A 20,216-nucleotide genomic window follows, 5' to 3' on the forward strand; every position below is an offset into this window, starting at 1 on the left:
GAGCCAGGGGTGCCAACTTGAATAAAATAGGGCGGGAGGTAAGTCCCATCCTGCATAATTGATCACAAGATGCAGTGCACACACACCATTTGGGATCCCACAGCTAATTCTCCCCTGGTCTCCTCGCTGGCCCAAATAGGACTAATTTAGCCAGCTAGCCCTGGTGATCATCTAATGTTTATTGGATGGATTTCCCCCCTAAATTGATTTTTGAATTCTGAATTTATTGTAATTCACGTTTTATACTGTATTTTATGCTGTTTTTTGTTGCATCAATTGTTTTAAATTTGTTGTTAGCCGCTCTTGAGCCCGGTTTTCTGAACCAGGAAGGGTGGGGTATAAATAAAAATTTGTTGTTGTTGTTGTTGTTGTTGTTGTTGTTGTTATTTGAATGGCAATGCCCATCAACTTTACTTACAGAGGGTGTCCCCTCTGTAAATATTTTTATGGAGGGGGAGTCAAAGGATTTCGGCCCCTAGGAGTTGGCTCCTATGGGGGGAGCATCCGTTTCTTCTTTTTCTTCCAGAATTAAAATCCACCATAATGTTTAATCATCTCAGGGTCATGGGTTCGAGACCTTCACTGGGCATCGCAGGGGGTTGGACTAGATGACCCACAATGTTCCTTCCAACTCAACAATTCTATGATATCAAGTATCTGGCTCCTTAACCTGGTACAGTGCAAATGCACAAACAATTAAGTGTACGTCAATACATTTTACAGGGAGGAATTCAGCTAACTCTATTTATAACGCAGATGGGCACAAACACTAGTCCTTTTGAGTACATTTGCAGAGACTGTGCAGCCCAGACAAAAGGGTTTTCGGAGCAAAAAGGAAACTCCTTGGACGAAAAGACTCTGTTCTTTCCAGATGTTTAACACATTGAGTGTCTGCTGCCACGTCGGATGGAGTCTGGCTGTACACTTTCTCACTTGCTGCAGAAACAATTTTTTCCGCTGCTCAGTGACACTAAAAGACATCTTGTATCCGAGACTTTTCACATGCAAAGTTTCCAGTCTAGCATGTGTTAGGACTGAGAAAAGGCACTCGTGAAGGAGGCTGCAGGAATGGAAGATTTTTATTATATTTCATATTTGCAGTCCTTCTGCCGCCCATTACCCACTTCTGATCCTGTGCTCACTCTACTCCAGCTACTGATGCAGGAATATATTTATATATATTTGCAAGAAAATACCAATTTTCACTTTCAGAAATGACTTGTGACCCCCAAATGCAGCCACCCTTCAAAATCTCCACTTCCGAAATCTGACTTTTGTGATGCACGTCTCCTAGCAAATCCACAAAAATGTGTATGTTATGGGAAATAGTGTCTAGAAATGCATATATTCCTGAAAATAAAATAGTATTCTACCAAGGAAAATGTGTGTATGGGGGGGGGGCACAAAAATGCTGGTGAACTTTCATGAGGACCTTTTAAAATACAGTGGCACCTCAGGTTAGACGCTTCAGGTTACAGACTCCGCTAACCCAAAAATAGTACCTCGGGTTAAGAACTTTGCTTCAGGATGAGAACAGAAATCGTGCTCCGGCAGCGCGGCAGCAGCGGGAGGCCCCATTAGCTAAAATGGTGCTTCAGGTTAAGAACAGTCTCAGGTTAAGAACAGACCTCCGGAATGAATTAAGCACTTAACCTGAGGTACCACTGTAATAATAATCACAAACTGATGTGGAAATGTGGAGAACTAAAATGATTAGAAAAATGAGAAACTGCAACAGACAGATTTATCTGTTCCCACATCCAGTCATCTTTCTCCTCAGTCTTCCTCTATGCCATGAAAGAAGTGGTAATTTTGATGTGTTTAGTATTTTGACTTTTAAAATACTGTTGTGAATTTACTGTTTCTTCTTCTTGTAAACCACTTTAAGGGGGGGGGTGTAATCAAGCAGCATATAAATTTCTCCAGCTAAGTCATACTCAGAGTAGAACTAATGATATAAATGGGCTTAAGTTATGACTAATATGGGATATTACACATAATTCCTGCTAACAATCAAGTGATTGCGTAAGCAAGAAAACAGATCCTGCTCTCCCTAAACAAGGAAGCCAGGATACCCACCACTGTGATGGTAGCAAATCACATGCAACTTGTTGGCATCTGTCTGTCTTGAGAGACAATGAAGTGCACCGCCGGGGGTGAAGTCAAACTGCTAGAGAATCACAGCGCCTACCGTGGCTGCAGAGACTGGTACCTTGTAATTGTTACCTCCTGCATTGTTTTTGCTGCACTTGCAGCACCCGAGTGACCTCTCTGGGGTGCAAGCCTAGGCAGTGTGTATAGAGGGCCTGGGCTGCCCAGACGAAAATAACCTGCTCTCTGCCTTGCTGGTGTGGTCCAAAGGAAAGCAGAACAATGCGTTTGGCACCAGCTTGGCTGGAGTTGCCAGAAGGAGGCATACATGGCGCCATCCAATTGTCAGGGACTGCACTCCTGAATTGTGTATAGTTTACTCCTTAGCCTTTTCTTCTCCCAAAGATGTCCAGCAAGGCAGAGGGTACATATTTTTCCCATAGCCTTTTCTTCTCCAGAAGATATATCCCACAAGGAAGCAGAGGTTGAGGATCAGAGTTTTCCTTCTCCTAGATGGGATACCTTCCCAGGTTGATGAGCCCCATCTGCCCCTCATTTCTCTCTACAGAATGTGCAGAAACTGCCTTCTTGACCATTGGACCCACTATTGGTCTTGTCCGCTCAATTCACCTGTCTTTGCATGCAGGGGAAGTCCCTAACTCATGGAGGGTTTGAGACCCATCTGCTACCCTCACCTGGTTTAGCCGGCCAGCCAGAGCCATTTCAGAGGGTGTGTCCGCTGTCTCATGCTAACAGCATCTAAGAGCCACAGGTGAGAGCTAAGTAGCAGGGTGGTGCCCAAGGGTGGACAAGCTACCCCTGAAGGAGCACAATGTGTTCCCCACCAGAGGTACTACCCCTCCGTTAACACCCCATACCCACAGAGAAAGTCAGGAAATCCCCCCCCCCACAAAAAATTTTTGCTCAAACATGGGTTGTGTGACTCAACACTGCCCAGAGAGTGGGGGAAGAGAAGCAACAGGAACATATGCTATATTACTTTATTATTATTATTAAGATTTCCACAAAACAGAAGTTTCAAACACACAAAAAAACCATTAATTTTTTTAAAGAAAGACATTGGGAACAATGTTAATATTCCTTCCTGCTGGGAAACATTCAATCAAACCACAGCAAGTTGTTTTATACTTCAGAAAATAATGATGTGAAAAGCAAGCCCTATCATTTTGCATAATTATATAAAATAACAGCATGGTGGCTTAGCACTCTGTATGAACCCTATCAGTGCTCCCAACTTCAATGATTTTTTTTTAAAAAAACACCATCTGTTTTATTCATATATCTCGGGGGCAAAAATCCTAAACAAATTGGTGGTACCTTTTGGAAGATAAGAGACATAATTTTATGGATATAAGTGAGTACCTGGGCATTTTAAACAATGAAATAATATTCATGTTCTGTCAACACTTAGAAAAAGTGTGCCCATTTTAGCCGTATATCTTTGAAAAGTAAGTGCTTCAGAAATCTTTGGGAAGGAAATTTTATGATGCACAATAAAAAATGCCCTCCACCACCCCTTAAGTGATTCCTTTTTATTTTCTTTCCAGAAGAGAGAAATAGCCTTATTAGTTTCCTTTCCTGGGGCTGAAATTAGCCCCAAAGGGGCCAATTAAAGCACATTTCCTATTATCTGAGTCTATCTGGCACAATGGTAAAACAAGTGTGGTACCAGCGAACAGATTTCTTTTCTGTGAATAAATATGCATGTACCTGATATGCCATCTCAGAAGAAAAGCGGCTTCTACCCAACTCACACCTCCTTCTCCCTGTTGCCTCACTGCCTGAGGAAAACAGGCACATATCACTCTTCAGTGGGTAAGATTCCCTTCCAAATCAGATCCCCAAATGCCAACAGTCAGGTTTGTATAGACCAAGAACACAGGAAGCTGCATTATAACCCAGTCAGGGCACTGGTCCATGCCATTCAGTATTGTCTAAACTTCCTGGCAGTAGCTCTCCAGGGTTTCAGGCAGAGAGGCTTTTCCAGTCCCACCTGAGATGGCAAGGATTGAACAGGGGACTTTCTGCATGCAAAGCAGATGCTCTCCTTCTGCCTCCCCCTTTCTTCCAAACCTTTTCCCTTAGGATGATATCCCAGATGTTAAGTTATGTTGACTCATTTTAAAGATAAAGAAGGCTCAATTGGCAACGCCGACCAAGCTGGAATTGTAGAGATCGATGCTTAAGGCATCGCGATTGAGCCAATAATGGCATCCAGGTATTTCGTGAAAATACTAGAAAAGAAGCTACAACATAGTGGGATTATAATTATGTTGTGCTGGAAAGTGCTGTTGCAAAGTAAGGTGTGCAAAATGCCTCTAACATTTCTAGAAATGGACTGCTAAACTAAAACTTTGCGTGCTACAGTCTGAAATGAGCTACCAGACAGCCTAATTTCAGAAAGTCAGGCATTGTTCCATTATTTGAAATATGTTCTTCTGATTTTCATCGAAACCGATCTAATTTTGACTGGTTTGTCATTCACTGTCCAGGTTTCCCACCGAATCCCCGTTGCCAGCATCCTCCTTGTGACCCGGTGAATACCATTGAGATTTGCAAGACCGCACTGGCTGAACCACCAGCCTGTTTTCTCACTAAAGTTACTGCAGCTCTTCACGGGCTGCTCCTGGAGAGAGCAGGCTGGATTGCAGCCATCATTGTCCATATCAAATGTACTAAAAGGTAACGTGTTCTGGTTGTCTTGTTTTCTGTATCCCCGAAATGCATCACCTAAATTATAGGAACAAAAAAAATAGGGAAAAGTAATTAAACACATCTGAATTAAGCATTTAACAGTGCAGGTCCTGACTAACTTGGGCCCCACATACTTACTAGCTAGTAACCATGAAGGCAGTAATGCTTCTGAATACCAATTGCTGGAAACTGCAGGTGGGCAGAGTGCTGTTGCGCCCAGCACTCCTGCTTATGGTCTTCCCCTAGGCATCTTGGCCACTGTGAGAGCAGGATGCTGGACTAGATGGGTCATTGGCCCAGTCCAGAACACTCTTAGGATGACCTTGAGTGATGTTCTTACATAAATTGTCATTCTACTGCACTTCTTCCACACGTCACAGATTCAGGCAGAGGATGGGAAATAGTCTCTGCTAATCTATATTACACTTAAATAGACACAATAGGAAGTGCTTCATTCATGAATTGCTCCTAGCAGCAATATCTGGAAGCAGATTTATAGGGCAACTTTCTTTTCTGTGGCCTGTTGAATTATCTAACACTGACTTTTGCTTCTGCTGTGAGCGAAGTATGTGTGATGTCACCGAAAAGCTCTTTGTGCCTATGAAACATCTACCAAATACTCTTCTACTGGAGGACTCCCACAGCCTAAGCAGGAACTTTTTCCAGAATTCACACACTACCCTTGTAGTATGAGCTGGCTTTCTGTGGCTAAGTATCAAAATATACACAGCTTGACTTTGACTGCCTCAACTTGTTTGCTCTAGTCTCCCAGCAACACCTATGGCTTCTAGACTGGCCAAAAAACATCATCAGTGGAGTCTTAAAGAAGACTTTAAGTAAACTCTTCACTTGCCTTGAAATCATTCTGCCTATTAACTAAACTGTGTGTAAGGTTTTGACTTAGATTATTCTGAAATAGCTGGCCTAATACATTGCCTTACCACCTAGAATCATAGAATCATAGAGTTGGAAGAGACCACAAGGGCCATCGAGTCCAACCCCCTGCCTAGCTCCGTGCTATCAGTAAAATCTCAGTTATCTTTTCCTCTAAGAAACAAACAAGGGATTAGTAATGGTGGCTGAATCCTAGTTTTAGCAACTGCTTGCAACACAGCTTGCTGCAATTCTTGGCCTATATTAGCTTTCCACAACCTGGCACCCTATAAATGCTAACTCCCATCAGCCCCAGCCACGTGGCCAATGATCAGCAGGAATGATGAAAACTGTAGTCCAAAACATCTGGATAACGTAAGGTTGGCAAAGGCTGTCCTACATTACGGATGCTCACAATTGTCTATATACACATGTAGTCTTACATTACTAGAAAGACATACAGTAAACTGTGTGGGGGTTCCCATGCAATCCCTTCCAGTGTCCCCAGTGTCGATTAAATTATTCCCTTTCCAGATTTACACACCATCTCTCAGCAAAAGGTTCCCGAGGCAGTTCACATAAGCAGCCATAATGTGTAATATGGGAGCTGAGTACCTTGGCCATGACAACATCGGTGATCTCAGAGTTTGGAAAATGTGCCTCTGAAATCATGATACTTGCTCCAGCCAAGACACAGGAGCTCCTGGCAGATGTTCTATAGTTTATTGTCTATATTTGTTGACTTGCCACCCTATTTTCACATTTGCAGAGCCTATCATTTTAAAGCTAGACTGCTGCTCCCATCTGAGTCTTACCGGCATTTCCAGAGTAACGTCCTAAATGTATTTTAAAAGAGCACGCTTCATCCTCTAACCAAAAACTGTCATACGATGCGTATGCATACGTGTCATCTTCAGCCTCCAAGCCCACATAAAGCATGAAGCTGGCTGTTTTCTGGTTTGCTATGTGGAAAATATTTCGGAGGCCGAGCCAAAATTCCCCTGTAAACAGAATTAAAATAAAACTCTAAAAGAACAGAAGTGAAGATTTATCCCTCCCCCCCCCCCCACACACACACACCTTCAATCTGTTTGCTATTAATGCTGAACCAGTTAAAGGAAGCTATGTTTAATTATTGATTTATACCCCGGCTTTTTCCTCTGACACACACACAAGGCAGCTTACAGATAAAAATGAGAACCGTTAAAAACACAGAAAAAACTATTATTAAAACAATTGTTAAAAAACAATTATATATTGATAGAATTAAACTAGCTACATAATCAATCTGATCTATTTAGTTTTTCTACCATAACAAAACAATGATCTGAAACTTCACGTATAGGTTCAGTTGAACAACAATCTGCTCCCTCAGTCAGCCCAGATGTGGGAAATGCTCAGTACACGAAGTGGGAAATATCAGTGTATTGTGCTTGATATGGTTCCATTAGGATGCTCTGCCCTTGGAGGCCAATGGATCCATTGAGTTTCCAAGCAGCTGGGGGGGGGGGAATTTCCAGGTGATATGACAGGCGTTCCTATCAGAGCCCTGGCACATTATAAATCATACCCCACTTCCCACAGGTATACAGCTCAGGACCTCCACTCTTATTAACTCTCAGACGTGTTAGGTTTCTATTCCTCTCACTGTGCAGATATTGTGTAGGATTGGTTCATCACATGTCTGTGTTATGCATTCCAGCACCAACTGTTGGAATTACGGGAGTGGATGTTTATTGTACTCTGTTTCTGTTTGTTGTTGCTTTCATTTCTGACTTCTCTCTGAGGAAGATCAGAGAGAGGAGACATGTTTTCTTTGGTTCTGCCTTATGCTTAATAAAGGAGCTTCGTGCTCACAACCCCAGCCTAGCTCTGACTGCGTTTTATCTCTGCTGGACTCTGGATGTGTGCTCAATGTCTCCAAGACGTGAGTCACTATAAATTGTTGGGGAAGGCTGTCGGAACTCCCTAGAGCTGCACGCTGAGGGGAGGGACAGGCTGGAAACGTTCCTATTGTTCGCCTGGGGGTCGTCCATGCCCCTGGCCGACCCAATAAGAAGAATTTACCTCACCGGGTTGTTGAAAGGATAAAATGGGAAGGGGACAACCATGTGTGTCACTTTGAGCTCCTTGGAGGAAAGGGAGGGATATAAATATGATAACAAAAACAACCATGGACACACCAAATTTGTATGCTGGGCTGGAGTAACTAGAAAAGGCCCTAACAAATAACAAATTGCTACCTTCAAGGTCACCAAATCCATTCATATAGTCAGACCATGTTCTCTGAAATTCAACGAGCCCCTCAGTTCTCTTCTGGATCACTGTCCAGCCCCCTCCTCGAAAATCCATCTCACACAATACCTGAAACGTACATAGATGATGGTGGTGAAATCTTTTTGTAAAGAAGCTGGCAAATTCCCACCGCACGCACACACACACACCCCGGCCAAATTAAGCAAACACTAACATTTGAACACAATATGGATTTCTACAAAGATTGGCTTTCAGTTTTTCACAGTGAGTTCACTAATTCTTCTCATTTTCTCTTCCCTTTAAAGAGGTCTTGGAAAAATTCTTGGAAATAATTTGTTCAAGCTAGGTGCAGCAATGTTATCAACACAGGACACACACATATCTATTTATATGTATATATGTATGTATGTATGTATGTATATGTATACGTATATGTATATGTAAGAAAGAAAATAGCTTTCCTGAAGCTTGCAAGGATTGCACCTTTGGCATGCATACCTGGGGCTTAGAGTCAAATTATTAGTCAATGAGCGTATAGATTCAAAGCTAATTTCTTTATTTTCTTTTTTAGATGTCCTCTGTCGATAACATTGCTATAGTTATATATAAACGGAGCAAGGGTATTTTAACAGTGTGTGAGAGAAAGAGAAAGAGAGAGATGTTTGGACCAAATCCAGCCCTCTCCCAAATAGCTTGGTGGGTGGATATCAGCTTTTGCAAAGGTACACAGTCCTGATAACTAGACCAACCAGAAATGAGGGACATACATGTGGCACCCATTTGTGTATGCTGTTTCCAATTGAATTAGGTGTGCTTTCCATGTGAATGGCCTCTAGCAGGCAACTGCTTTCCCTTTTTTGCAATTTAACTTCTATTCAAGAAGAAGAGAAGAAGAAGAGTTTGGATTTGATATCCCGCCTTTCACTCCCTTTCAGGAGTCTCAAAGCGGCTAACATTCTCCTTTCCCTTCCTCCCCCACAGCAAACACTCTGTGAGGTGAGTGGGGCTGAGAGACTTCAGAGAAGTGTGACTAGCCCAAGGTCACCCAGCAGCTGCATGTGGAGGAGCGGAGACACGAACCCGGTTTCCCAGATTATGTGACTACCGCTCTTAACCACTACACCAGACTTTTCTGCACCTCTCCCTTCTCTGTTCTGAAGTATCTTCATCTGGCCCCCTCCGAAATTCAAAATCCTAATTTTATTTTCAGTTTTAACCTCCTCCTTAGTTGCTACACATCCTATAACCATGTTTTTCCATTAGTTCTTGATCGCCAGCCAGTGTCATAAGCAAACATTTTTACTTATTTGATGACTTCAACTTCTGTAGACATTGGCAGTCATTCCTAAACACTGGAAAGGTTTTTATTTTTTTAAAAGAAGGAAATATGGAAGTTAATTATCTTAGTTATTTCAAAAGTATCCTCCAGTGCATGCTAAACTATTTCATGATTTATATATTTAACTCCTGCAAGCACAAAATTGAAGTAAGGATTTATAAAAACAAAACACCATGGGAATGATACTGTCAATGTTAAGCATTTTCTTTTCAGGCCACAATGTTAGATTGAATCAGGGGTGAGGAATCAAGCCTGGGGGCCAGATGTGGGACTCCTCTTAGACTAAACCCTCTCCTTACCCACACCCACTCTTCCCAGGCCATGCCCTTTATCATCTCTGTTCACACCCTCCTTGAATGTTTTTCCTGGCTGTAATGTGTCCTTGTAGTCTAATACTGCCTCTTGCTTCCCTGGATGGAAGATAAAGAGATGTGTGTGTGTGTGTGTGTGTGTGTGTGTGTGTGTGTGTGTGTAAAACTACCTGTACCAAAAGTAAAATTTACATTTGTCACTCTGTCCACTTTTGCTTCTTGAGTGCAACACGCCTACAAAGTTGGGAGGGAGTAAGACTGGTTTGGCAACCTGTCGCTCACTCAACATGTCCTGACTACAGCCTAGGTGGCAAAGCAAGGGGTGTGGGGATGAGCTCCCCGCTTCTCCCCACCTTGCTTGCTTCCAGGACACCCACAATGGCAACATCACCAACATCAGGGCACCATAATTTGCCCTATGATGCAGTTGTGAGAGAAGAACTCTGCCCCCCCCCAAAGCTCCTAGAGGACTATCTTAGTATCTGCTTCAAAAAGCTTTAGATTGGTTGTGACTAGGGATGGAGGAGAAATTTGATTCAGTATGCATTTAAACCCAAATCTACCAAATCTGCACTTTCTGAAATAATATGTGAATCAAAACACAGGATCATTCAAAATTTGCACTTATCCGAATTTTGCAATTCAACCAAGCAATGTGAACAAAAAATATATATGGATATTTTAACTATAGTGTGCATTTGATTGACATCCTATGCTCTTTTAAAATGAGGCTTTTTGGGCGGTATTGGGTTGTTGTTTTTATTTTGATTATGTATTTTGTGGTTTTATATTTTGATTTTATTCCGTGAACCACCCTGAGACCTCTGGGTATAGGGCGGTATGTAAATTCAATAAATAATAGAATATCACTGAAAATAACATACTAAAATACATTGCTTGCAAAAATATGTACATTAGTCAAAACTGAATATAAAACAGAAGCAGAAACAGAGAGAACCAGAATTGACAGAACCTTCCATCCCTGATTGTGACACTGCCACTACAATGGCCATGGGAAAGAGACCACCCCCGTTCTTGCGTCAGGATTTTCTTTCCAACCTGCCCTTTATAGTGCCAGGTTTATACCAATGAGAAGTTAGCTAGAGTTTCTGTAAAGAGACCTTTTAAAAGTTCAGTTAATTGTGAGTTCTGATTAATAGTAACTCTGTAGGTACTCCTTTAGCTTGTAAACACTTGCCCACCTTTTATTCCTTGTGTTCCCGCTACACAGTCCTCCAATTTAGGATCTGGAGTGCACAATCAAAAGCACATTTTCTTAAGTCTTTATTAGTCACACAAGGCTGATCTGGCAAAAGCAACGATCCCAAGACTGATCTCAAGAGGGAGCGTTTGTTTGGCAGGTCAGTTCAGATCTCTGGAACAGTATTCTGTGCACTGCTGTGACTGCATTCTTGGTTTTCAAAATCATAGTTCAGCTAAGAAGCAAAGCCCCATGTTAAACCCTTTTTTCTCTCTCCCATAGGGGTTGAGGAGAAATTCAATTCTGTTAATTCGCACTTTCCAAAACACTATGAGAAGTGAAACACAGTTATCCTTCAAAATCTGCACTTCTTAGAATTTTGCAATGCAGCTCTCCTGCCAAGTAATCTGTACAAAAATTCATATGTGCATATAAATGCATATATAAGTGAAAACAAAATACAAAAACACATATTAAGGGAAATTGCTTTGCAAAAATCTATGTATTAGGCAAAGCTGCAGGCAAAAATGTGTGTGTTAGGCAAAGCTGCAGATAAAAATGTGCATATCAGCAGAAATCCACACTAAAATGCTGGTGAATTTCCATGAGAACTTTTTTGGGGGGAGGGGGGTCAAAAAACTGATGTGGAAATGTGGAGAAGCAAATTTAAGAATGGAAAAATAAGAAACCGAAACTGACATGTTTATCCATCCTGGGGGTGTGAACGCAGCTTTGGCAGCCACTTTATCTTTACTGTTAAAGTGTCATATAAAAGATATGTCACATTGGTATTTATTATTTTTCTTGTCAACTACACAAAAGGAGAGAAAGAGCTTCGCGCTGTGACAAATGGGTGTTCTGTCTTGTTGGCATTTGTAAATGAATTCAGCGTTTTCTTACAAGCATCACTAGTATTTCATTTACTGTTATTCTGCAATTCAGTGAAAGATCAGCAAAGTTATATCAAACACAGTTAAATAATTAAGCCTCCTCAATTTTGAAGAGACTAATTTACACAATGCATTTTTTGCTCCCATAAGCAGACCTAGTCTTCCCCTATATTTGTGTGGGCATACAGTAAAAGGCTGGAGTTCTGTGGCAGAATACCTGCTTTGCATGCAAAAGTTCAATCCTGCACATCTCCAGGAAGGACTTGGAAAGACTCCTGTCTGAAACCCTGCAGAACCAATACCAACTGGGTAGTCACTCAGGACTAAACTACATGGACCAATGATTCAGTATGTCAGCTAGTGAACATCAGAGGAAGTCAAAGACTGCTCCTTGGGGTAGTTGTGTGCTACTCCTAGGTATTCATGGGACCCCCTATATCTGCTCTTCCACCTACTGCTAGTGATAGCTCTGAGCCCTTGGAATACTGCTCAAAGAAAAACAAGTTGGCATAGCTAATGAGCTGTCAGTCTCACAAGGTAAGCTTTTCATCTGTAGGAAAGTGGCAGTTCTCCCTTCGCCCAGACTAAACCATGATGCTCAAATGGTACAGCCATCTAAGCTTCCCAAGAGCTGTAGTCTCTCAGGGTGTTTGTTAGCTGGGAAAAATTACAAGCAAGAGGATTGCCTAAGACTTCGAAGACTGCTGACATGCTATAAAAATTATTATACTTAGTGCCAACATTGCAATTCTTTCCTATGGGAGTTGAGCCACACCTGCTAGTTTTTAGTTTGGGGGAAAAGGGTACTTGAAATGCCTATGAAAAATAGTGAATCAGCCACATTGTACTCATCTGCTTACCAATGTTTCATGCTACAGTCAGTACATTTCAGTGATTATGTTTCCTCTCCTCTAAGTTACAGTACTTCCAGTTGAACAAACTGACCCCCCCATATAAGATTTAAAATATTGGCAGTTGGTGGCGGCTTGGAAAGTGTTAAAACCACTGCTAAAGCGACAGGGACTGCTTTAATGCAGCCATAAGAAGAGGGGGGGAAACAACAATCTAAGCAAACAGTAAAAATGAAAAATCTGTATTACCTCAAAGGGATAACTTGATCCTTCTGGATGGATTATGTAGAGACCGCTTGGAGTTTTTGTAACAGAGCCAATGGTATCTTTAATATCGCTGCAATCCAAACCTGGCAGACAACATTACCAGAGGAAGTTCAGGTTCAACTTTGTAAAAAGGAAACAGAGTTAACCTTTTCTCTGACAGTCACTTTCCCCCTGAACTGCCTCCCCCTGGCTTTGACTCTCTGCCAAGGTTTCGGACCCATATGAATATAAACAAGAACAGGGAACGCAGGCTTTTAGGCAAAGTGACTGGTAGGTAAAGGTTAAAGCATGCACACATATGCACACATTAGTTGCACCTGATTGCAGTGCAACATGTCTTTTGACCCATAGATTATTGTACCATTCCAAAGAATTAGTTTACCCACATTTGAGCATAATGTAGCTGTTAATCTGCATTTTCCCATTTGCATTAGACTTGAGTAGCCCACATTGGCATGTATTTGAATACAAGGAGCGACTTCTGTCTTTCCCCTTCATATCCAATCAGATGGATGGCAAAGAAAAACAATTTATTACTTCTTATTAATTATTATTATTATTGCTATTATTTCATAAAATTTATATACCATTTATTAAAAAAAACTCTCAAAGCAACTTACAAAAAGAATACAACAATGAAATGATCAATAAACACTTTTGTTTTTGCAAAATCAGTAATGGCAAACCACTCCCCCACCCCCAATCTTTCTTATTTGTACCACTGCCGTACCAGGAGGAGTTATGGAGCAAGAAGAGAAATGGAAAAAGTCAGGATGCAAAAAGTATTTACCGTGAGACTGAACAGCTCGATGAGGAAATACATCAATTGGTTTTCTAGATAGTTCTGTGTTTAAAATCATAACCCGACTCATCAGTTCATTGACCTGTGGGATCACAAGAAAAACTTTAAACCATTCTTAATGTTCAGGGGAGCCCAGCATTGCCTCTTTTCTTTTATTCATAACCTTGAAACAAACATTAACATGGGATGTAATTCAGCCCAAATTAGGTACTTCTACAATCCCAAGAAAAATTACTAAATGGGGCTTAATTCTGAGTAAATATACTGAATATACTGAATATACATCTGGTGGCACACCCCATTGGTTTTGGTCAATTGAGCATGTTTTATGTAGAGCAATCCTAAGAAAAACTTCTCAGAAGGAAGTAACACTGAGCTCAGCAGGAGTTAGAAATTAAGCTGAGGACAATAGCCTAAGTATCTCCTAGTAAAATCAATATGACTGAAGAATGATTAACTTCAGCTAGCTCATGCACACGGTTTATTATTCATATTTTTAAGAATACAGCTGCCATTTCCCACCTATTCACTGACTCATACAGAATAAATCTGAGGAGGGTCCTACATAAAAAGCTAACAATATATTTGCTGACCTTAATGGCTCCCTCATATCTACTCAAAATGCTGTTTGTGGCACTGTAAGAAATCAGTAGTTTCTTCCCAATGCAGAAAACAATAACCAAATATTTGCTGTTGCAAGACAAACTGTTTTTATGACATGCGCTCACTATGTTTGTAAACTGGATTTTGACATTTAGTTCAGCTGAATTAAGATCATTCAGTAGAATTAGTCCTGTACAGAAAGAAATGCATTCTGCAAATAATAACTGATACCTGATCGGAAAGATAATCGAGAGAAGACTGGTGATCTTCCATCATGTTCCGTATCATCTTCTTGGTACTTCTTGCATATTCAACTAGAGAATTCTGCAAGTTCCCTTTAAGCAAACAGAGCGTCAGTCATTTAAAAAGTTACTGAAATAATGCAATGACCCATAACAGAGCTTTCTTCAGCAATTAGCGTTGTGTGGTAATATTTCAAGCAGGGTAAAAGCCTGACTACATGTGATGCTAACAACTGTGGTGCTAACTATCTGCGTGATTAGCAATCAGGTTGTTGGTTTCTTTTTAATTAAATGCCAGGCACAGGGGACAAACAGCAATCAGCACTGCAGTGCTACGGCAGGTTTAAACCTTCCCTCCCCAGCTGTGGGCTTCCTCAAACTCGCTGCCATAGTAATTGACAGTAGGTTGGAACTCCCATTCACATCAGTGGGAACTTTCATCTTTCTAAAGATAATGGTGGTATGAAGACATTTACTGAGATCACAGCTGGGGAGAGAAACCTCAAATCATCTCTCCTTGCACATTGTGAAGTTGAAAACAATCTCTGCTTCTCCATGTTTGTTTCTTTGTTTTCTAAGCCAACATGATTACTCAGCACTTCGTTAGCATCACACACAGTTAGGCCCTAAATCGGCTTTTTTGTAAAAGTGGGATTTGGATGATTTGTGGGTTTGAATCAAATTGCTTAGTGTTTTAAGGTGCTGGGGGAGATGATGATACCTCAGTCCCTTGTATCTCCAGTTCAAAGAATGGCAATAAGCAGGGCTAAGGAAGTCATCTGTCAGGATAACCTGAAGAACTACTGTCAGTCAGAGCAGACAGGACTGAGCTGGGTGGATCAACAGCAGGAATAAGGCAAGTTTTGCATGTTCATACCACTTAACATCAATGTCTGCATTTGTAGATGCAGAAAATTCCTGAAACAAACCAGAGTTGCAGCAGTAAATGAAGTATTTATATTACGAATGTGGAAATTTTCAGCCTACTAGGTTTAGAACTGTTTCACCCTGTGCTCAACCAGCCCCACGGAGCTTTAGATATATTACACCTGTGTTGAGTGAATGAGCTGCACTAGCTGCCTATTGACAACCAAATCAAGTTCTGAGTTTTGCTATTGATATTTAAATCCTAAACAACTTGGGATCAGGATACTTAGAAGTCCCAGGATGGACCAAGGCAATCGTTAAGAACAGGCATTGGCAAACTCGGCCCTCCAGATGTTTTGGGACTACAACTCCCATCATCCCTGACCACTGGTCCTGTTACCTAGGGATGATGGGAGTTGTAGTGCCAAAACATCTGGAGGGCCGAGTTTGCCAATGCCTGGTTAAGAATTTTCAAAGATCCATAGCCAGTGGATTGCCACTTAGCAGCAACATGGAAGTAGGCATTCTCAGTGTAGCACCCACCCTCTGAAATGCCTTCCTTCATGTTACTCATGAGGTGGAGATAGTAATGATCTTTAACAAATGCTTTAAAATGTGTGTGTTCACAGTTTCCCTTAGTTTTAAACTTTTAGTTTTGCACTCTGCTCAGTTTTAATTGTGATTTACACTTATGATGTATTTTTATCTTATTTTTATCTACTTTTTAGGAAGCTTTGCTGAGTGTTGTTGCATTTTAATTGCATTTATGTAAATTTCTTAATATAGTGAAAATAGGTTAGTATATTTATTTTTAATAAATAAAGTTAACATACTGTGAGCGAAATACAAATAAGTTCAATATTGTATCATTTTAGCAATATCCCAAGTTAGCTTGCAACAGTGAATGAAAGGAAAGAGTTTCTAAAATACAAAAGTACATACTACACATGTAATGTTTTTCTTCTCTTAACACTTTAGCTTGAAAATCACAGGGCACGTGGCATTTTTTCTTCTCCTGTGGATTTTCTGAAGATTTATTTTTTGTTCCTGGACTGGCTGCCTCTTCCACAGTGGTTGTGGCGAACGTACCCTGGAATACCAAACAGAAGGGGGGAAAGATCTGTACAGAATGTAGATAAAACAGGCTCTTGATTATCAAGAATTTAAAAAGATGGCAAACATTTTCATCTCAGAATAAGATGGTTCAGAAGATGTGAAATCTAGGCTGTTAAGTGGGGCAGTGTAGAGGAGCACATGGCGCCAAAAAGCTGCACTGGCTGTCAGTGTTACCAAGCCAAATTCAGGGTGATATATACTGACTAAAGTACTGTCACGTTTATGCTTATTTAATATGTGATCAGCTTAGAAAAGAGCCAGCAAATCTCTGCAGCAGTTATATAATTGGGTATTACCCAGTTTGACCCAGGTGATTTCCAGGAATATGTAACCCAGCCACAGAGCACAAGGCGTAATACAGTGCCCCTTGACAAAGTAAAAAAGGGGGCTTTTTCCTCCTCACTGAATGATGAAAAAAACCACAACCAACCCTCAGATGTTGAATTAAGGGTAAAGGTAAAGGTAAAGGTACCCCTGCCCGAACGGGCCAGTCTTGACAGACTCTGGGGTTTGTGCGCCCATCTCACATCTATTGGCCGGGGGCCAGCGCTGTCCGGAGACACTTCCGGGTCACGTGGCCAGCGTGACAACGATGCTCTGGCGAGCCAGAGCCGCACACGGAACGCCGTTTACCTTCCCGCTGGTAAGCGGTACCTATTTATCTACTTGCCCCCGGGGGTGCTTTCGAACTGCTAGGTTGGCAGGCGCTGGGACCGAGCAGCGGGAGCGCACCCCGCCGCGGGGATTCGAACCGCCGACCTTTCGATCGGCAAGCCCTAGGCGCTGAGGCTTTAGCCCACAGCGCCACCCGCGTCCCTTTGAATTAAGGGTACAGAGCTTAAAAGCACAGGGTATGACTTTTCAGTCACAGGGTTGTATGGCCAGTACCTTCCAGTTTACAAATTAAATGCTGATGTTTTAATGCCCACATTTTAGCATAAAAATGAGAAGTTAAGAGAGAGGTTTTAAAAATGGAAATATTGAACTGTTGAACTTCCTGAAGCAATGAAGAAAATGCCATTGGCTTTCCAAATATTTCCTTCAAATTCCTCTCCTTCCCCATATAAAGAAATATTCTGTTAGCACAGCTCATAGTTTTGATTAGACTGTATTCTTCGCAGCTCTCCTGCAGCCCCAACAAAATATACTTATTTATTGCTTTAAGGCCACAATCCTAAACACTCTAGGGAGTAAAACCTATAAGTTGCCTTATACTGACTTAGCCCATTGTTCTACACAGCTTAGTATTGTCTACACCAGGGGTCAGCAAACTTTTTCAGCAGGGGGCCGGTCCACTGTCCCTCAGACCTTGTGCGGGGCCAGACTATATTTTGGAAAGGAAAAAAAGAGAGCAAATTCCTATGCCCCACAAACAACCCAGAAATGCATTTTAAATAAAAGCACACATTCTACTCATGTAAAAACAGGCTGATTCCCAGACCATCAGTGGGCTGGATTTAGAAGGTGATTGGGTCAGATCCGGACCCCGGGCCTTAGTTTGCCTACCCATGGTCTACACAGAATAGCTCTCCAGAATTTCAGGCTTGTTTTTCCCCCCTCAGTACTACCTAGAGGTGACATGGACCTTTTGAGACCTTTTGTATACAAGGTATGAACAAACTAAGCTACAGCTCTTTCCCACAGTATCTTCCCCTTCTGGCAGGAGCAACATCATAAGAATAAAGCAATTACTAAGGGCAAAGAACTGTAAGCAGCCAACTATGCAGATTTTAAACAGTGTTAAGTAATTAGAGAACTGAGGTGAGAATGAAGCTCAAGAAATTGCCTTACATGCAATCCTACTATACATGTATACTCAGAAGTAACTCACATTAAGTGAAATGGGGCTTACTCCCAGGTACGTGGGTATAAGGTTTTAGCATCAATTACAAACTGACCCTCAACAAAATAGCAATAACATAACCAGATGTTGGTTAAGTAACCTAGAACTTTAGGGTTTTTCACACACACACACACACACACACGGCCAGAAAATTATAACACTGAAATGTAAAGGTAAAGGTAAAGGTACCCCTGCCCGTACGGGCAGTCGTGTCCGACTCTAGGGTTCTGCACCCATCTCACTTAAGAGGCCGGGGGCCAGCGCTGTCCGGAGACACTTCTGGGTCACATGGCCAGTGTGATGAAGCTGCTCTGGCAAGCCGGCACCAGCGCAGGACACGGAAACTCCGTTTACCTTCCCGCTATAAAGTGGTACCTATTTATCTACTTGCACTTGGGGGTGCTTTCGAACTGCTAGGTGGGCAGGAGCTGGGACCGAAAGACGGGAGCTCACCCCGCCATGGGGATTCGAACCGCCGACCATGCGATCGGCAAGTCCTAGGCACTGAGGTTTTACCCACAGCGCCACCCGCGTCCCCCAACACTGAAATGTAATCCTCCCTTTAAAAAAAAAGTTTTGAAAAACATTTTTAACACTGAAATGTAATCCTCCCTTAAAAATGTTTTTCAAAACTTTCTACACAAACCCATTGAGAACCTCTAGATGTATTGCAAGAAAGGATCAGAATGCCCCATGACACAAGTAAAATAAAAACAAATGATGTTATTTTGTATTTACAGTAGTGTATGTGTGTTTAGAAGACGATCCAAAAATTGCAAAGGCCATTTACTATTTGTGAAGAGGTATGCCTCCAAGTTCAACTTTTATTAATGACCTGATAAAAAGCCATGCCTTCACAGATGTTAATGTCAAAACTCTCAGTAACTTTAGTAAAGACTTCAGTCTATCTTTTCAACTAGGCAAGCAACTGCATTTACTATGTTAGTTGCATTAATATAGTTTCAGCAGGGTCTTTTCAATAGAAATACAACTGCACTCTATAGACACAATAGCCCTCCGAAGCAAAAACATGTTGAAAGCAGGATTTCCTTAATCTTATCAAGGCAATACATTGCAAACCTTACCATTGCAGAACATGGCTTGGCATTACCAAACACAGTGTCGGCCCCAATGAAAAATATGATATTTAGGAAGATCAGTGAGGATGCACTGAGATGGATCATCTCTGAGTTGTAGAAATGAAAAGGTTTTGAAGAATTTCAAAATGCCTTGGAAAAGACTGTCCACTAACTGATGAAGTCTTGAGTTAAGAATTCAGGAATGTGTACAGCATAAACATTAGCCAGAAAGCCAACCCTTTTATGCCCGGACTTCAGAAAACTTACACAAAATTTTATGTAACCCATGTCTGCTTTAATCCCCCAAGCAATTGTAAAGCATAAAATCATTTGATCCTAAAAGCAAATATTGCTGACATAAAGCAGTTGCTACTTAATTAAGATCTGAAAATAACTGTTCTGGGAGGGTTGGATCAGTGCCAATGTTCTGCAGGACGAAGTGCAGGGCTCCTTTTTTATATGGCTTGCCAGTGTCATCAGATCTTTGCCCAGGCCATAGCATCTAGCCACCTGGAGCAGACCACATTGAAGGGGTTTCTGGAGATCCCCCCCCATCCCCAAAACGGCTTGCCAGAAAGCCCACCCTCCCCCTCCACCATTCCTCTCTTCATTACACTATCTGAATTGCTACGGATCTTCCTCCCCTCTACCTTCTCTACGTTCCATCCTCGCACATGCTCAGGTCTTCCTCTTTCCCTTTCTCCATGTTGTTTCAAGAAGTGTAGAGAGAAAGAGAAGGCTGCCAGGGAAAATTCAGCCCACAGGATGCCAGCTACCAATCCCTGTTCTGGGGGAGAAAACAGCACAAAATCCTAACTACTGATTTCAGACTCTGACCATCTGGAAATAATATACAGATCCGCTTGCACT

At 41.7% G+C, this 20,216-nt stretch overlaps 1 protein-coding gene across 1 annotated transcript; it reads right to left on the reverse strand.

Annotated features, from left to right (window-relative positions):
- Positions 1–3,078: 3,078 nt before the first annotated feature.
- ANGPTL5 (angiopoietin like 5) lies at positions 3,079–19,925 on the reverse strand. The gene is made up of 8 exons (XM_082219472.1): positions 19,353–19,925; positions 16,251–16,398; positions 14,431–14,534; positions 13,585–13,678; positions 12,777–12,877; positions 7,923–8,043; positions 6,495–6,680; positions 3,079–4,842 (listed from the first exon to the last, which is right to left on the reverse strand). Exons 1-8 carry the CDS (start codon positions 19,449–19,451, stop codon positions 4,532–4,534), a joined length of 1,164 nt encoding a protein of 387 aa, XP_082075598.1. The 5' UTR covers positions 19,452–19,925; the 3' UTR covers positions 3,079–4,531.
- Positions 19,926–20,216: the final 291 nt, after the last annotated feature.

Source organism: Podarcis vaucheri, assembly GCF_965113315.1.
Source record: "Podarcis vaucheri genome assembly, chromosome: 4".
NCBI lineage: Eukaryota > Metazoa > Chordata > Lepidosauria > Squamata > Lacertidae > Podarcis > Podarcis vaucheri.